Source organism: Notolepis coatsorum, assembly GCF_963971535.1.
Source record: "Notolepis coatsorum genome assembly, chromosome: 4".
Taxonomy (NCBI): Eukaryota; Metazoa; Chordata; class Actinopteri; order Aulopiformes; family Paralepididae; genus Notolepis; species Notolepis coatsorum.
The window spans coordinates 97,729,371-97,749,024 of record NC_140168.1 but is presented as its reverse complement, the minus strand read 5'-3'; the positions used below and the strand labels follow the sequence as shown (position 1 = coordinate 97,749,024).

The window sequence follows — 19,654 nt, the reverse complement described above, 5'->3', positions numbered from 1 at the left end:
TCTGCCACTTTCCCCTCCCCCGGCCTTTTGGAGTGTTTCACTGCCCCCCACCCCCTCACACACACACACACACACACACACACTGTGGAGTGTGTGTGCGTGCCCCCCCCCCTCCCTCGGTTTGACGGTGCACCGACCCACCCCTCCTCCCCCCCCTCTCGGTTTGACGGTGCCCCCGATTGTGAATTTCAGCGAGACTCCGGCAGAGTGTACGGCACGGCAGAGTCCGGTATAAGTTCAGCCTCCTTCAAGGTACATCTCACCATCCTCCACCTGCCTCTCTCTCTCTGTCTCTCTCTCTCGCTGTCTCTGTCTCTCTCTCTCTCTCTCTTTCTCTCTCTCTCTCTCTCGCTGTCTCTCTATCTCTCTCGCTGTCTCTCTATCTCTCTCTCTCTCTCTCTCTCTCTCCACTGTCACATCTGTCAACGCCCCATCTTCTTCCCCTCGTCTCCTCCTCCTCTGATTTGCCCTGCCTCTTCCGGGATGTGCAGTGTCTTAAAGTTAAGGAGCTATAGCTGGGGTTCCCACTCTCACAGAGACTAGATTTACAGTCATGGAAAACCTGGAAGATTTACTCAAATTACCAAATGTCCAGGAAAGAAATCTGTTGTCCGGGAAATGTTTAATTGTATTTGAGCCCCTCACTCAGATGGCCTGTGTAAACCTAGGTGTGCATTTAGTTTGAAACTGGCCTGTTGGTAGGATTATAACAGCGCTCCCTTTGTTTTGGCCGACCATGGCATTTGACAAACTTGTTTGTTTATTCTCCGCTTGAAGTGCAGTAAAATCCTAACGCAATACATCATCTGAGTTTTATGGCAGTGTACAGCATAGTGCTGCTCCCCTATCAAATTATTATCATTTATGAGGAATTACAGAGCTGAGTGAGTGATGAATTTCCACCACTTGTCGGCTGTTTAGTTCACCTGTCATTAACCTGAGACAGTTATCAGTGATGGTGTAACAGTCACCTGTCATTAACCTGAGACAGTTATCAGTGATGGTGTAACAGTCACCTGTCATTAACCTGAGACAGTTATCAGTGATGGTGTAACAGTCACCTGTCATTAACCTGAGACAGTTATCAGTGATGGTGTAACAGTCACCTGTCATTAACCTGAGACAGTTATCAGTGATGGTGTAACAGTCACCTGTCATTAACCTGAGACAGTTATCAGTGATGGTGTAACAGTCACCTGTCATTAACCTGAGACAGTTATCAGTGATGGTGTAACAGTCACCTGTCATTAACCTGAGACACTTATCAGTGATGGTGTAACAGTCACCTGTCATTAACCTGAGACAGTTATCAGTGATGGTGTAACAGTCACCTGTCATTAACCTGAGACAGTTGTCAGTGATGGTGTAACAGTCACCTGTCATTAACCTGAGACAGTTGTCAGTGATGGTGTAACAGTCACCTGTCATTAACCTGAGACAGTTATCAGTGATGGTGTAACAGTCACCTGTCATTAACCTGAGACACTTATCAGTGATGGTGTAACAGTCACCTGTCATTAACCTGAGACAGTTGTCAGTGATGGTGTAACAGTCACCTGTCATTAACCTGAGACAGTTATCAGTGATGGTGTAACAGTCACCTGTCATTAACCTGAGACAGTTATCAGTGATGGTGTAACAGTCACCTGTCATTAACCTGAGACACTTATCAGTGATGGTGTAACAGTCACCTGTCATTAACCTGAGACAGTTGTCAGTGATGGTGTAACAGTCACCTGTCATTAACCTGAGACACTTATCAGTGATGGTGTAACAGTCACCTGTCATTAACCTGAGACAGTTATCAGTGATGGTGTAACAGTCACCTGTCATTAACCTGAGACAGTTATCAGTGATGGTGTAACAGTCACCTGTCATTAACCTGAGACACTTATCAGTGATGGTGTAACAGTCACCTGTCATTAACCTGAGACAGTTATCAGTGATGGTGTAACAGTCACCTGTCATTAACCTGAGACACTTATCAGTGATGGTGTAACAGTCACCTGTCATTAACCTGAGACAGTTATCAGTGATGGTGTAACAGTCACCTGTCATTAACCTGAGACAGTTATCAGTGATGGTGTAACAGTCACCTGTCATTAACCTGAGACAGTTATCAGTGATGGTGTAACAGTCACCTGTCATTAACCTGAGACAGTTGTCAGTGATGGTGTAACAGTCACCTGTCATTAACCTGAGACAGTTATCAGTGATGGTGTAACAGTCACCTGTCATTAACCTGAGACAGTTATCAGTGATGGTGTAACAGTCACCTGTCATTAACCTGAGACAGTTATCAGTGATGGTGTAACAGTCACCTGTCATTAACCTGAGACAGTTATCAGTGATGGTGTAACAGTCACCTGTCATTAACCTGAGACAGTTATCAGTGATGGTGTAACAGTCACCTGTCATTAACCTGAGACAGTTGTCAGTGATGGTGTAACAGTCACCTGTCATTAACCTGAGACAGTTATCAGTGATGGTGTAACAGTCACCTGTCATTAACCTGAGACAGTTATCAGTGATGGTGTAACAGTCACCTGTCATTAACCTGAGACAGTTATCAGTGATGGTGTAACAGTCACCTGTCATTAACCTGAGACAGTTATCAGTGATGGTGTAACAGTCACCTGTCATTAACCTGAGACACTTATCAGTGATGGTGTAACAGTCACCTGTCATTAACCTGAGACAGTTATCAGTGATGGTGTAACAGTCACCTGTCATTAACCTGAGACAGTTATCAGTGATGGTGTAACAGTCACCTGTCATTAACCTGAGACAGTTGTCAGTGATGGTGTAACGTCACCTGTCATTAACCTGAGACAGTTGTCAGTGATGGTGTAACAGTCACCTGTCATTAACCTGAGACAGTTATCAGTGATGGTGTAACAGTCACCTGTCATTAACCTGAGACACTTATCAGTGATGGTGTAACAGTCACCTGTCATTAACCTGAGACAGTTGTCAGTGATGGTGTAACAGTCACCTGTCATTAACCTGAGACAGTTATCAGTGATGGTGTAACAGTCACCTGTCATTAACCTGAGACAGTTATCAGTGATGGTGTAACAGTCACCTGTCATTAACCTGAGACACTTATCAGTGATGGTGTAACAGTCACCTGTCATTAACCTGAGACAGTTATCAGTGATGGTGTAACAGTCACCTGTCATTAACCTGAGACAGTTATCAGTGATGGTGTAACAGTCACCTGTCATTAACCTGAGACAGTTATCAGTGATGGTGTAACAGTCACCTGTCATTAACCTGAGACAGTTGTCAGTGATGGTGTAACAAACAGTCACCTGTCATTAACCTGAGACACTTCATCATGAGCTTGTGAAAGGAGGACTAAAACTGGGGTTAAATGTGTTGATACTAGGCCTACCGGTCAATTATATGATAGTTTGTGAGCAAGTGCTGTCCTGGATTGTCAAGAGAAGCTACTGGAAATGTCTTGGAAAAGTATTTCTCTAAAAGAGTGGGAACCCTGATAGTATTCATAGTGTTGATTAGGGTGATTGTAATCAAATTCCAGGTGATTCATCGTTAAATTACCACCATTGTATGGCAAATCACACCATGAGAATATTATACTAACTAGATTTTATTTGTGTTAATTCTAAAGGCTTTGGTACAGCCATGGGTATTTGATCAAATAATTCTACGCAGGCACAGAATGGACAGCTGTGTCCCGGCTCCTGATGTTGCTCACGGAACCTGTAAAGGCAAATGAGATCAGGAGGCGACAGTATCTTCTCTCACTCTGCTTCCATCTTCTGTTTTCTTCCATGTGGTTTTCCCCCCTTTTGTTTTGGTTACCTGTACAAAAAGCACACGTTTCACAACATGCATTTGATCCTTCTTGAAGTGCCTTGGAAAGTGTTTGTGTGCACGATGACGACCTCTATATATATCGATCTATTATCAATGATCCAATAGGTTCGATGCAACGTAAAAAGATCGGTTCATATTGCGATACTCTTATTTTGAAAATCCCGTGGCGAGTATCCGCCCAACAGCACAGCAGTAGCGTCTGAAACTGAAGCGTCTATTTTGCGACCCGAAATAAATCCCTGCTGTTTTATTCCGCAACGGGTCAAATGCATCTAACATGCTTTGCATCCTCGCCATTCCTTTATGCCCACGTCGCGTTAAAGACCGAAATGAACGTTACGTTAGCGTAAGCTAACAAGCTAACCCTGATCAGAGCCATAGAGAGAACAGCAGAGGTCCATTAGAGGGGACTGAGGGAGGGGGGGATTCTCCCTTTCTGTGTGTGTGTGTGTGTGTGTGTGTGTGTGTTTGGAAAGACCGCATGAAGTCAGGAGTATTATATTGATAGTAAATTTACTGAGGATGGACAGATAATGTTGATATTTAAACATAAAAAAATACAATCTAATAAATGTATTCATGATCATGTCAAATGATATTTCCGTTGCCTTTTTTGAGTTGATCTAAATGTTACTGATTCTGTTAAATGGGCATATAATATCGTCTCATATCGATCGCAGGCACCTGAATCGAATCGTATCGTGGTAGACTTTGTGATAGCGGCAAATATCGTATCGTTGTCCAAAGAATCGATATCGTATCGTGATGAAACTGGTTATTCCCACCTCTAGCTGTCACTACAGAAAGTGTGAAAGTGTTTGTGAACAGTAACAACCTCTAGCTGTCACTACAGAAAGTGTGAAAGTGTTTGTGAACAGTAACGACCTCTAGCTGTCGTTACAGAAAGTGTGAAAGTGTTTGTGTGAACAGTGACAACCTCTAGCTGTCGTTACAGAAAGTGTGAAAGTGTTTGTGAACAGTAACGACCTCTAGCTGTCGTTACAGAAAGTGTGAAAGTGTTTGTGAACAGTAACGACCTCTAGCTGTCGTTACAGAAAGTGTGAAAGTGTTTGTGAACAGTAACAACCTCTAGCTGTCGTTACAGAAAGTGTGAAAGTGTTTGTGAACAGTAACGACCTCTAGCTGTCGTTACAGAAAGTGTGAAAGTGTTTGTGAACAGTAACAACCTCTAGCTGTCGTTACAGAAAGTGTGAAAGTGTTTGTGTGAACAGTAACGACCTCTAGCTGTCGTTACAGAAAGTGTGAAAGTGTTTGTGAACAGTAACAACCTCTAGCTGTCGTTACAGAAAGTGTTTGTGTGAACAGTAACGACCTCTAGCTGTCGTTACAGAAAGTGTGAAAGTGTTTGTGTGAACAGTAACGACCTCTAGCTGTCGTTACAGAAAGTGTGAAAGTGTTTGTGAACAGTAACGACCTCTAGCTGTCGTTACAGAAAGTGTGAAAGTGTTTGTGAACAGTAACGACCTCTAGCTGTCGTTACAGAAAGTGTGAAAGTGTTTGTGAACAGTAACGACCTCTAGCTGTCGTTACAGAAAGTGTGAAAGTGTTGTGTGAACAGTAACGACCTCTAGCTGTCGTTACAGAAAGTGTGAAAGTGTTTGTGTGTGAACAGTAACGACCTCTAGCTGTCGTTACAGAAGTGTGAAAGTGTTTTGTGAACAGTAACGACCTCTAGCTGTCGTTACAGAAAGTGTGAAAGTGTTTGTGAACAGTAACGACCTCTAGCTGTCGTTACAGAAAGTGTGAAAGTGTTTGTGAACAGTAACGACCTCTAGCTGTCGTTACAGAAAGTGTGAAAGTGTTTGTGAACAGTAACGACCTTAGCTGTCGTTACAGAAAGTGTGAAAGTGTTTGTGAACAGTAACAAACCTCTAGCTGTCGTTACAGAAAGTGTGAAAGTGTTTGTGAACAGTAATGACCTCTAACTGTCGTTACAGAAAGTGTGAAAGTGTTTGTGTGAACAGTAACGACCTCTAGCTGTCGTTACAGAAAGTGTGAAAGTGTTTGTGAACAGTAACGACCTCTAGCTGTCGTTACAGAAAGTGTGAAAGTGTTTGTGAACAGTGACGACCTCTAGCTGTCGTTACAGAAAGTGTGAAAGTGTTTGTGTGAACAGTAACGACCTCTAGCTGTCGTTACAGAAAGTGTGAAAGTGTTTGTGAACAGTAACGACCTCTAGCTGTTGTTACAGAAAGTGTGAAAGTGTTTGTGAACAGTAACGACCTCTAGCTGTCGTTACAGAAAGTGTGAAAGTGTTTGAACAGTAATGACCTCTAGCTGTCGTTACAGAAAGTGTGAAAGTGTTTGTGAACAGTAACGACCTCTAGCTGTCGTTACAGAAAGTGTGAAAGTGTTTGTGAACAGTAACGACCTCTAGCTGTCGTTACAGAAAGTGTTTGTGTGAACAGTAACAACCTCTAGCTGTCGTTACAGAAAGTGTTTGTGTGAACAGTAACAACCTCTAGCTGTCGTTACAGAAAGTGTTTGTGTGAACAGTAACGACCTCTAACTGTCATTACAGAAAGTGTGAAAGTGTTTGTGAACAGTAACGACCTCTAGCTGTCGTTACAGAAAGTGTGAAAGTGTTTGTGTGAACAGTAACGACCTCTAGCTGTCGTTACAGAAAGTGTGAAAGTGTTTGTGTGAACAGTGACGACCTCTAGCTGTCGTTACAGAAAGTGTGAAAGTGTTTGTGAACAGTAACGACCTCTAGCTGTCGTTACAGAAAGTGTGAAAGTGTTTGTGAACAGTAACGACCTCTAGCTGTCGTTACAGAAAGTGTGAAAGTGTTTGTGAACAGTAACGACCTCTAGCTGTCACTACAGAAAGTGTGAAAGTGTTTGTGAACAGTAACGACCTCTAGCTGTCGTTACAGAAAGTGTGAAAGTGTTTGTGAACAGTAACGACCTCTAGCTGTCGTTACAGAAAGTGTGAAAGTGTTTGTGAACAGTGACGACCTCTAGCTGTCGTTACAGAAAGTGTGAAAGTGTTTGTGAACAGTAACGACCTCTAGCTGTCGTTACAGAAAGTGTGAAAGTGTTTGTGAACAGTAATGACCTCTAGCTGTCGTTACAGAAAGTGTTTGTGTGAACAGTAACGACCTCTAGCTGTCGTTACAGAAAGTGTGAAAGTGTTTGTGAACTAGGGGTGCACCGATATATCGGTCGGGTATCGGTATCGGCCGATAAGTGCCTTGTTGACTGCTATCGGCCTATCGGCCGATAAGCTCAAATGTGCCGATAGCAGTCGCCGATAAATACCCATCAATTTGTAGCGTCAAAAGGCAAAAAAAAAAAAGTTCACTCGCGACCTACCTGCACAACGCCCGCCGTCCCCCACACACACACAAGCTACTGCATCAGTTACTACTTATGATTAACAAGGCATTCGTTTTGTGGCATTAGCGTTATATAGTTAGTGTTACACGGACAATAACATCAGCATATTATTATTACCCATAGCAACAAGGCATTACTCCGAGTCCGTTCATTAGCTACCGGGAGATGCAAGACTAACGTTACTGGTGAAAATGTGATTTGCGTTGGAATACTCCTTTGTCAACTTGCTGTACTTTGCTTGCAGGTCTGCATTATGAATAGCCCCAACTTTAGCCAAGGTAACGTTATGGCTAAACCTTTAACAATAGTTAACGCTAGCTTTCGGTTAGCTGTTCAATGCTATTAATAACACAACTCTCCGTCAACACCCTCTCTCGGGAAGATGGCATTTAAGAAAGTATCTGCTGTTAAAATGAAGTGTTACACGTTCAATAACAAGCATATTATTTACCCGAAGATAGCAGTAAACAAGGCATTACTCTGTTAGTCCGTTCATAGCTCGGTTCCATTCCGTTGCTCATTCCTTACCCAACTACACATTCTGCAATCTGTTAATAAAGTTTTCAACCAGACAAATGTATAGAAAGGCTTTGTTTTATTATAACATTTGTTGCAGTAAAATCATTATGTCTCATTTGGTCATGCGTGGAGCGCCGGTCGGCGGGCCGGGCAGCTAACGTAGCTACGTTAAGTGTGATCTGCTCTCGCAAACAGAACAATGGCGGCATGCCCGGAAGTAGAAAAATTAATAAACGCTTGCCGATTGGTGGTAAGGACAGCAGGAGGTGGGTGCTAGCGGTGTGGCGTAATTGGCCGAATCGACTGTCAATCAAAATGGTTCCATTGCATTGGTTGAAAGCTCTGGTTGAGAGAATAGTATCCCGCTGCAGGCCGCAAGAATGGTTCCATTGCATTGGTTGAAAGCTCTGGTTGAGAAAATAGTATCCCTCTGCAGGCCGCAAGACGATACTCGGAGAGAGATAGTGATACCATAAACATATTTCTTGATGTTTCCTTTTTTTAAGTAAGTAAAGAGGCCTACAAATACAAACATACACATACAAATATACAGTAGTTTCAATAAAAAAAAAAAAAAAAAATACTTATATACAAATATCGGTATCGGTATCGGCCGATAGTGTTTGTTGAACAATCGGTATCGGCGGCCAATTTTCATATCGGTGCATCCCTATTGTGAACAGTAACGACCTCTAGCTGTCGTTACAGAAAGTGTGAAAGTGTTTGTGAACAGTAATGACCTCTAGCTGTCGTTACAGAAAGTGTGAAAGTGTTTGTGAACAGTAACGACCTCTAGCTGTCGTTACAGAAAGTGTGAAAGTGTTTGTGAACAGTAACGACCTCTAGCTGTCGTTACAGAAAGTGTGAAAGTGTTTGTGAACAGTAACGACCTCTAGCTGTCGTTACAGAAAGTGTGAAAGTGTTTGTGTGAACAGTAATGACCTAGCTGTCGTTACAGAAAGTGTGAAAGTGTTTGTGAACAGTAACGACCTCTAGCTGTCGTTACAGACAGGATTTAGTCTTAATTTGTATTATGTGTACTAGGGCTGACATCTATCATCTAGGGCTGACCCCAATTAGTCGAATAGTCGACTAATCGATCGAAAGGAGCCGTAATTGACTGCCAACCTCTTAGTCTAATGCAAAAAAAATTAATAAAGAACTTTATTTATATATAAGCCTATATATTATTATTATTATTATTATTATTTAAAAAAAAATTTTTAAAGCAAGGTCTAGAAGCGTGGCTAACACTAATGGCGCACATACCAGTGAGGCTAACTGCATATAAAAACGGGCACAGAGGCACTGAAAGAGGATTTCCCTCGTCTAGACTAGACAAATATCAAGATGTATCCATCAGTGGATCAATTGCATGCTTTTGCAGAGGACAAGAAGCCTTCAGACATTAAACACCCCCCACAGCCCAAATGGAATGTAGAAATATATATTAGACTATCTGCACATTTCGGCCAATCAAATTCGACTATCCAAATCCTTAGTCGGGGACAGCCCTAATGTGTACGGAAGCACATTCAGACCATGGATCCTCATAACTAATGGAAAAAAGAATTTCACTAGAAAAGGAAATGTTCATTGTGATGTAGGTACCAGTGTGTTTTATCTGTTTTATTGAATTTTCTCCGCTGCTGTGTATTAAAACAAACACACTCTACGGACTCTGGGTTTTATTATTCATGATGGATTTATCACAAATAGGGAGGTAGCGATACTAGTATCAAATACCGGGTGGATACCAGGCTAAGAGGAGATACCAAGAGCCACGTGTGATGTGCAGTGTTGCGTTGTTATTATGGGCTGAGCCGCCACGCAGGATAATGACGCCGCGCGCACGCGCGCGCGCACACGCACGCGCGGCCGCGCGCGCATGCGCATATGTTCCCTCGCGCACAATAATACACTTTGTTTGTATAGCCTTTCATACAGAAACTGCAGCTCAGCTGGACGGCGGTGCACTCTGTGGGCAGCGGCAACTTGGGACGTTCCATATTTACATCACAAAGAGTCCCAGACTGGTTGAAGACACCAGCCTATAGCGGCTATTGTTATGATAATGCGAGGTAGCGCCGGGACTCGGCAGGTAAACACGAGCCGAGCCGAGCGCAGCGCGTTCTCGCGAGCGCGTGCATGTGCGTGCACGCGCTTCTGCTCAAATCTTTAATACTCAGTGAGGTACCACTGAGTGGTACCCCGTGCCATGAACAACGCATGCCTGGTGATGTGTCACAAATGGAAGCAAAGAAACTTGATTTCCATATCTCTATAACGGAGAGAACAAATGTTATATCTCACTTATTGTTGTCCAACGATCCTAAACAAAATGCTCAGTCTAATACTGATTCAAAGTAAAGGATGGGATATGCAGGGTTCGCACAAGGTCCTTGAAGTGCTTAATCTTTTGGGGGGGGGGGGGGTGGGAGTCAAGGCCTGGAATTCCTTGAAAACAGCCCATTTTTTAACAAGGTGCTTAAAAACTAATCAAATCAACCATTCGCATTGAACGTTTTGTTCATCCATGATAAAAAAAATTCTGAATCAAGACATTTAATTTCTTTTTTTCTAAAATGTAACTAATTGTCGGAAATTGGTTTTATTTTCTATAAAAAACAGCTAATTGTATCCTTTAAATGCCCTTTTAAAATGAAAAATAGTGCTTAGAAAAGTACTTGAAAGTCCTTGAATTTCATTTTGCAATGTCTGTGGGAACCCTGTCATCAAGTGCTATCTGTGCATCCCTATATAAGTACAGTGTATATGAGTATATTTGTCAGTATATTAACCAAGTGTGTTTCTCTCTCCTCCATGCATCCACCCCCCTGGAACTCTCTGTAGAGAGTAAGTTTGCCCCGAGACGACCCCCGTGTCTTAATGTTTGACGAGGGGCTGGGTGTCCTTCGTTAATGTTTAAAGAAAAGGTGTCAAAAGCATCAGAATGTCAGGATTCTTACAATCGGGCCGTGTGAACTTTTTCACTAAGTTAAGGTGTTTGTTACTGAGGAAACAAACCAAGTACTGATTCTATTCAGAAGAGCTAAAGGTGTGTACAAAATGTTAACTGTAAATAATCATTTGAATAAACAAAAAGTATAATTTTATAACCTGTATCAACTCTGATGCTTTGGAACCTGGTAACCAGAACGTTCCGATGCCCAACCCTGTGTTTTGACTGACCTTTGACCTGTGTTGTGTGCTGCTTGATGTGTGTGGTTGTGGGTCCGACCTCGTTCACCTGGACTGGGTGACTAACGGCTCGTCTCCAACGACAACGGCATCCTACTCACTCACTCACTAACCTGCCCGTGACATCACTCGCACCCGTGATTGGTTGTCCACAGTGTCCTGGCAGCCGTAGCCAATCGGCATGCATTAAGATGAACACGATGAATCACGAGTCGGCTGATTGGTGCCTGCTGCCTGATTGGAATGTGTTTAACGGTGTCATTTTTGCGTCCCGAGTTGCCTGTGGTGCTTTGATTATGTAACTTAATTGATGTTTGGTGGTTAACAGACGGATGGATGGATGGATGACTCGTTGCCCGCCTAACCAAAGCACTAACGCTGACCCATGACACTAGCATCACACGGCACTGTAGTCCGAAACAGTCGTGTTGATTTCTTGCCTCTTTTCTATGTTTCTCATCTGTTGCGTTTCCAGAAGTCTGTCTCCGATATATCCCTGACTCTCGTCAAGAACAACACAGGAACACACCACACGTAGAACAGCCCGTGCAGACGTCCCTCCTGGCCTGGTCAGAGGTGCAGCAGCAGGAACACACCACACGTAGAACAACCCGTGCAGACGTCCCTCCTGGCCTGGTCAGAGGTGCAGCAGCAGGAACACACCACACGTAGAACAACCCGTGCAGACGTCCCTCCTGGCCTGGTCAGAGGTGCAGCAGCAGGAACACACCACACGTAGAACAGCCCGTGCAGACGTCCCTCCTGGGGCCTCGTCAGAGGTGCAGGAGGAACACACCACACGTAGAACAGCCCGTGCAGACGTCCCTCCTGGCCTGGTCAGAGGTGCAGCAGCAGGAACACACCACACGTAGAACAACCCGTGCAGACGTCCCTCCTGGCCTGGTCAGAGGTGCAGCAGCAGGAACACACCACACGTAGAACAACCCGTGCAGACGTCCCTCCTGGCCTGGTCAGAGGTGCAGCAGCAGGAACACACCACACGTAGAACAACCCGTGCAGACGTCCCTCCTGGCCTGGTCAGAGGTGCAGCAGCAGGAACACACCACACGTAGAACAACCCGTGCAGACGTCCCTCCTGGCCTGGTCAGAGGTGCAGCAGGAACACACCACACGTAGAACAACCCGTGCAGACGTCCCTCCTGGCCTGGTCAGAGGTGCAGCAGGAACACACCACACGTAGAACAACCCGTGCAGACGTCCCTCCTGGCCTGGTCAGAGGTGCAGCAGCAGGAACACACCACACGTAGAACAACCCGTGCAGACGTCCCTCCTGGCCTGGTCAGAGGTGCAGCAGCAGGAACACACCACACGTAGAACAACCCGTGCAGACGTCCCTCCTGGCCTGGTCAGAGGTGCAGCAGGAACACACCACACGTAGAACAACCCGTGCAGACGTCCCTCCTGGCCTGGTCAGAGGTGCAGCAGGAACACACCACACGTTACTTTACAATGTTGATATTTGTCTTTTCGACTGGGGACTGTTTTTGCGCACTTAACAACATTGGAGTGTGCTGTTAAAAATAGTCCCAATATAAATGGTAAATGGTGCATTTATATATCTCTTTTTTTATCCAAAGCGCTTTACAATTTTTGTTCCTCACATTTTATATATATATATATATATATATATATATATATATATATATATATATATATATATATATATATATATTAGGGATGTTCGATATTGGCTTTTTTACCTATACCGATATTGTCCATCTCTTAATTTCCGATACCGATATCAACCGATACCGATATATGCAGGGTTTCCCCCCCCCAAAAATGGAATAATTTCAGGTAATTAACATAACATATCTCTTGTTGTGGAATTAACACATTATGCATACTTTTGACAATAAATAAAATCAGAATTTGTTCTTACTTGCTTGCCTGGGTAAATAAAGGTTATAGAAATGTTAAAATAAATAAATAAAAAAAATTATTATTATTTATTTTTTTAAACCGATACCGATATTTTAATGCCGATATCGGCCGATAATATTGGTAGGCCGATAATATCGGACATCCCTAATATATATGCATTCTAAAATGTTTTCCAGTATCAGCATTATGAAGTTACCTTTCGCTGCTGTCGGGACAAAACCTCATAACTCCATTTTTTGAATTTTTTTTTATTATATAAATCAACTCCGTAGATCATCCTCCATATGTGTGTGTGGGTTTTACAAAGTTTAAACAATGGGAAAGCATTCAACCGATCATCTGTCTAAACCTCCTAACTCTATTCACCCTCAAATCTGTGTTAGTTTTTTTCATCTGCTGAAAAGTTGGGTTTTTGGAGTTATGAGGTTTTGTCCCGACAGCAGCGCTTTGGTATATTGATCCTAAAATGTTTTCAATATCAGCATTATGAAGTTACCTTTTGTATATTCATTCTAAAATGTTTTCCAGTATCAGCATTATGAAGTTACCTTTTGTATATTCATTCTAAAATGTTTTCCAGTATCAGCATTATGAAGTTACCTTTGGTATATTCATTCTAAAATGTTTTCCAATATCAGCATTATGAAGTTACCTTTGGTATATTCATCCTAAAATGTTTTTCAATATCAGCATTATGAAGTTACCTTTTGTATATTCATTCTAAAATGTTTTCCAGTATCAGCATTATGAAGTTACCTTTGGTATATTCATCCTAAAATGTTTTCCAGTATCAGCATTATGAAGTTACCTTTTGTATATTCATTCTAAAATGTTTTCCAGTATCAGCATTATGAAGTTACCTTTGGTATATTCATTCTAAAATGTTTTCCAATATCAGCATTATGAAGTTACCTTTGGTATATTCATTCTAAAATGTTTTCCAATATCAGCATTATGAAGTTACCTTTGGTATATTCATCCTAAAATGTTTTCCAATATCAGCATTATGAAGTTACCTTTGGTATATTCATTCTAAAATGTTTTCCAATATCAGCATTATGAAGTTACCTTTGGTATATTCATCCTAAAATGTTTTCCAATATCAGCATTATGAAGTTACCTTTGGTATATTCATCCTAAAATGTTTTCCAATATCAGCATTATGACGTTACCTTTGGTATATTCATCCTAAAATGTTTTCCAATATCAGCATTATGAAGTTACCTTTGGTATATTCATCCTAAAATGTTTTCCAATATCAGCATTATGAAGTTACCTTTGGTATATTCATCCTAAAATGTTTTCCAATATCAGCATTATGAAGTTACCTTTGGTATATTCATCCGAATTTTTTTTCCAATATCAGCATTATGAAGTAACGTTGTGCGAAATTCATCCTGTTCCTTGTCTAGAGTTACAAATAATATGGCGATACATATTTCTGGAAACACAGTAGACAAAAAGGTAGGTATTTGTTATAAAGAATCACCACAACGGTTGAGACTGTTTAGCTGAAGGTAAAATCCCACTGTTGTTCTCCTTCTAACAGCGTTATCCTACACACAGCTTCTAGAAAAGCATATCTATAGAAACGGCAGCTTCTGTCACAGTAGCGCTGCACCAGCTTGTGATTTAAATTTAAATCTCATCGCTTCAGTCTAATTTCATATCATTTGATATTAACGCCGCCCCGGCAACACCGTATTGCAAAATCCATGGGAGAACGGTGGGATTGTTTATATCATATCATATATCACCGTTATTAACAGACACGGGGTCCACAGAGTAAAAGAAAATTCAAACATAATCAACAAATGACATCACAATAAATAAAAACATAAACCAATAGCAGCTCTACAACAGGGCACTGTATCAATACTTCCAGATACAGGACTGGAGCTTGATGTCACTGTGACTCTGTTGAGACAGGAACAGGATGATCCTGTTCTGAGACACATTCAGACAACAGATACATTCATACTGACACATGTATGACTGAATTCGGTTGTTAAAGAACCCAGGACGCCTATCGCAAAAGAGTAGGGGGTTCCCCGACATTCCTGGCCAAATTCCCAATCAGGTCTCTGACTGATAATCATCCCTCCCCCTTCATTGGCTGATATCAATCCCTGTCTCCTGAGCCGTTCAGCCATTGTGTAGTGTGATGTGTGCCGGGTGCCAGTGTATGGTAGTCATTGTGTGATGTGTGCCGGGTGCCAGTGTATGGTAGTCATTGTGTGATGTGTGCCGGGTGCCAGTGTATGGTAGTCATTGTGTGATGTGTGCCGGGTGCCAGTGTATGGTAGTCATTGTGTGATGTGTGCCGGGTGCCAGTGTATGGTAGTCATTGTGTGATGTGTGCCGGGTGCCAGTGTATGGTAGTCATTGTGTGATGTGTGCCGGGTGCCAGTGTATGGCAGTCATTGTGTGATGTGTGCCGGGTGCCAGTGTATGGTAGTCATTGTGTGATGTGTGCCGGGTGCCAGTGTATGACAGTCATTGTGTGATGTGTGCCGGGTGCCAGTGTATGGTAGTCATTGAGCCTGTAGCCCAAGGTTGGGTGCTACCAGTGGTGGAGAAGGAGGCAATTTCCATCCTACATTGTGTGGGGAGCGCTACGAGTGTCTAGAAAAGCGCTATATAAATGTAATGATCATTCATTCATTCATATACATCAGGTGTCTCAGCAGAGCATGAAACTCCAGCACCACAAAACATGTTTATGTGCTTGTTTTTGCGCGTTTATTATCTCCGATAACGTTATTAACCCCTGGAGGAGGACGTTGAGTGGGTCAAACAGCCCTGTGCGTAGCGGGCGTGTTGTTAACCCCCTGTGTGCCGTGTGTGCAGGTCCCTGTGCATAGCGTGTTAACCCCCTGTGTGCTGTGTGTGCAGGTGTTCAGCATGTTCCTGGAGACCCTGGTGGACTTCATCCTGGTCCACAAGGAGGACCTGCAGGACTGGCTGTTCGTGCTGCTCACCCAGCTGCTGAAGAAGATGGGCGCCGACCTGCTGGGCTCTGTGCAGGCCAAAGTGCAGAGAGCTCTGGACATCACGCGGTCAGTACAACGGGGTTCGCACAAGGTCCTTAAAGTGCTTGGTTTTATTACAAAAAAATATAATAATCTAGGCCTGGAATTCCTTGAAAACAGCCAATTTTTTTTACAAGGTGCTTAAAAAGTCCTTGAAATTCAACCATTCCCATTGAATGTTTTGTTCATCCATGATCAAATTGTTCTGAATCAAGAAATCGTTTTTATTTTTTATTTATTTTTTTTTAAATCTGATGAGTCGCTGTCTCGCTCGCTCCAACTGCTTTTCCTCATTTCTTCTTTGTGTGTGATGCTCTAGCTTGCTCTAGCTGCCAAGCAGGCCAAGAAGATGCTTAACACTTTCAGTGCCGGCCATAACGTTGATTAATGTCCTTGAGTGCCATCATCCACTTCAATGTTAGCGTTAAAAACGCATAATCTATGTTTTAAATTATGGCTATGTGTCTAATCTGCCCGTCGCTTATCAATGACTTGTTTGCAGTCAACATTGTCGAAACGGATTGTTTTTTAATCTGTTCATATCCTTTTTATAGCATTTCGAAAAGCTATCGTTTTCTCAAAAATTTCCGGAAAATAGAAAGATTCCCTCATAAACGGCATTTATTGGAATATTCTCGAATACACTAGACACGTTGTTATTTGTCGGCCTATTTATGAATCGTTTTAAAATAAACGCTAGATTATCGATAGTATATGTGTACTTATGCACGCTATAGAAGCGAGCTGATAAATCGATTACCTTTGATTGATTATTGGCTGCTGTAAATATATATTCCAGGCTGCTTTCCAACTCGCGATCACTTCCATGTTCATCAGATCCCTCGCCAGCATAATGGAGCCAGTTGGCTCCCCCCACACAGATCCAACAGTATAATCGAATGGCCTGCAGTTACACAGGGATAGACGATAGGGGGCGGTATTTTCCCATCTGAGCTCCTAGAGTCTCTGCTGTACCAACGGGAGACTCGGTTGATGAAATATGAATTCAGATCGATAATAAAAAAATCAAACAACAATTTGCGTCGTCGGCACTCAACGGGGGGCATGAAAAGACGACATAACACGTCGCCGGCACTCAAAGTGTTAAAAAAACAGCATTTAAAAGTGAATTGTATCCTTTGAGTGACATCCTTGAAAATGAAAAATAGTGCTTGGAAAAGTACTTAAAAGTCCTTGAATTTAATTTGGCAATGTCTGTGGCAACACTGAGTAGAAGAACATGTCGGGACAGTTACCCTTGTGATGCACTTACATTTTGTATGCATTCTGAAGCTATAGAACGTTTGTTTACATCTGTTATTGTTTGTAGAAGTCAAAGTGAAATGTCTCCACAACCTCTATTTTGAGCTACGATGGGGAAAGAACGTTTCAAAAAGGTTTTACTTTCCTTCCAAAATCCCACTCTTCCAGAAACGACATCTATACATACAAAATTATTATGGTCAGAAGGTCAACTATTCTACGTTAAAACAATGACACAAGGGGGGGGGGGTTCTCGAAGCAGGGATTACTCCGTTAACACATCCTGCGCCAAAAACGTTGTACAACGTGTTTCAAGTTCATGCTAATTCTGCCATTCCACGGCGTACAACGTTATTGAGATCATATTTAATTTTTTCGCCATGTTATTCATATTTCCCTCACGGAGCCTGGTCTGATGCAGTGTGAGCCGGCACAACTCTGCAACGCTTCAATACTGCCCCCTGGAGGATGATCGGCGAGTTGCCAAACCGGAAATGGGCGAGTCGATCTCGGTGCGTCTCCGAAATGCGTCCCAGCCACTCGCATATTGTTGCGGGACTGTAGACACACGTTCGTGTGTAGCGATCGCTGCCATAACGCAATAATCGATACAATTTGGCCGTGTATTATGATTATACAAACCGGAAATGGATCGACTCGATCGGCGTCAAATTAGTAGGATCTTTTTGCTCCAGTCTCACCGGCCAACGGTAAGAGGACGCTGACGTAATTTTCAGCGCGTTTGTTTATTATTATCCGTGCAAACTGCTCCGATCAATATATCACCTATACTACATAAAGCATTTACCGATGATCACGGAATTATAAACGACCCCCCCCCCCCCCCGTTCACCCGCGCATGATCAGTCATAACGTTTAGGATCATGTACAGTTGTGTAACGCCAACAAACGGCATTTGATAATCTATATATGCGTTTATGCCTATATCTCACGTTCTAGGAATTACTGCAGAAAACGATAAAAACATATTTATATTCTAGACCAGTGGTCACCAACCCGTCGATCTTGATCGACTGGTCGATCTTTGAGACTGTCCCTGTAGATCTTTCCATGAAAATAAAAAAAAATAAATTTTTTTTTTTTTTTTTTTTTTTTATCTTACCCTGAGAGTCCACATTACAGTTCTACCTTTGTTTTGATGTGAAAAGTGATGCTGCACTTAACACTGACTGAGAAAGTACACATACAGTTCTACTTTTGTTTTGATGTGAAAATGATGCTTCACTTAGCACTGACTGCACTTAGCACTGACTGCACTTAGCACTGACTGAGAAAGTAAACATTACAGTTCTACTTTTGTTTTGATGTGAAAAGTGATGCTGCACTTAGCACTGACTGCACTTAGCACTGACTGAGAAAGTAAACATTACAGTTCTACTTTTGTTTTGATGTGAAAAGTGATGCTGCACTTAGCACTGACTGCACTTAGCACTGACTGAGAAAGTAAACATTACAGTTCTACTTTTGTTTTGATGTGAAAAGTGATGCTGCACTTAGCACTGACTGAGAAAGTACACATTACAGTTCTACTTTATAAAATGCTAATTGTAAATATGTTTGTCAATGTTAATAATATGAGAAAGTCCACATTACAGTTCTACTTTTGTTCTGATGTGAAAACTGATGCTGCACTTAGCACTGACTACACTTAGCACTGACTGAGAAAGTACACATTACAGTTCTACTTTATAAAATGCTAATTGTAAATATGTTTGTCAATGTTAATAATATGAGAAAGTCCACATTACAGTTCTACTTTTGTTTTGATGTGAAAAGTGATGCTGCATAAGATGACTGCACTTAGCACTGACTGAGAAAGTACATAATAGTTCTACTTTGACGTTTTAATGTTGGACCAAAGCATTGCATGTAATTAGAATACAGGCAAATAAAAGTAATTTAGTTTAAAGTGCAATCTTGGCTGTCTTTTTCTTTCAACGCTTCAATAGGTAGATCTTGCCTTCACCAAAAAAAAAAAAGTGATCTTGGGCTTAAAAAGGTTGGTGACCACTGTTCTAGACTGTATTTTCGTATGAACCGTTCCGTATAAAACGTTCCTACATCCTGAACGATAGATAATCGATGTTGAATGGGCCATAGTAATGTCAATTTAGCAATACAATTTAAAAAGTTATAGCCCTGCAAAGAAGGTGAACATCTCCATAGGCTTAGAGTGGTGGCAGTGATCAAAGATTGATGGATATAAGTGTGGCAGGGAATGTGTTAAGCGATGTTCACATTTCAGTGGGAGAACGATTTTGGACTTGTTGTTGTTTTCAGCAGAGAGGGTTAAAAAACGTGTTCCACACATTGAAAGAATCCATATACAATTATTGAAAAGATAGAACATGTTGGACCTTAAAAGCCCTATGAGCCAATGATCTCTCATCATGAACAGAGCAGGAGTTCTACTGGCTTTGCTCTGCTGCTCATCTGCGAGCACAGCCCGGGGATCAAAACACTTCTTTTAGAGCCTTTTGTTGAGTTTTAGCTCCACACATTTTATGT

General features: G+C 42.2%; 1 protein-coding gene across 8 annotated transcripts in view; it reads left to right on the top strand.

The window, feature by feature from the left end:
* clasp2 (cytoplasmic linker associated protein 2) overlaps nt 1–19,654 on the top strand; it is a 199,473-nt gene that overhangs the window by 124,668 nt on the left and 55,151 nt on the right. For 6 of the 8 annotated variants that reach the window (XM_084313566.1, XM_084313565.1, XM_084313564.1 and 3 more), the window contains 2 exons: nt 193–252; nt 15,726–15,889. In XM_084313566.1, the coding sequence (XP_084169692.1) occupies nt 193–252; nt 15,726–15,889 (224 nt within the window). The remainder of the gene's footprint in view (nt 1–192; nt 253–15,725; nt 15,890–19,654) is intronic. The other 2 variants (XM_084313562.1, XM_084313561.1) reach the window with 1 other exon arrangement.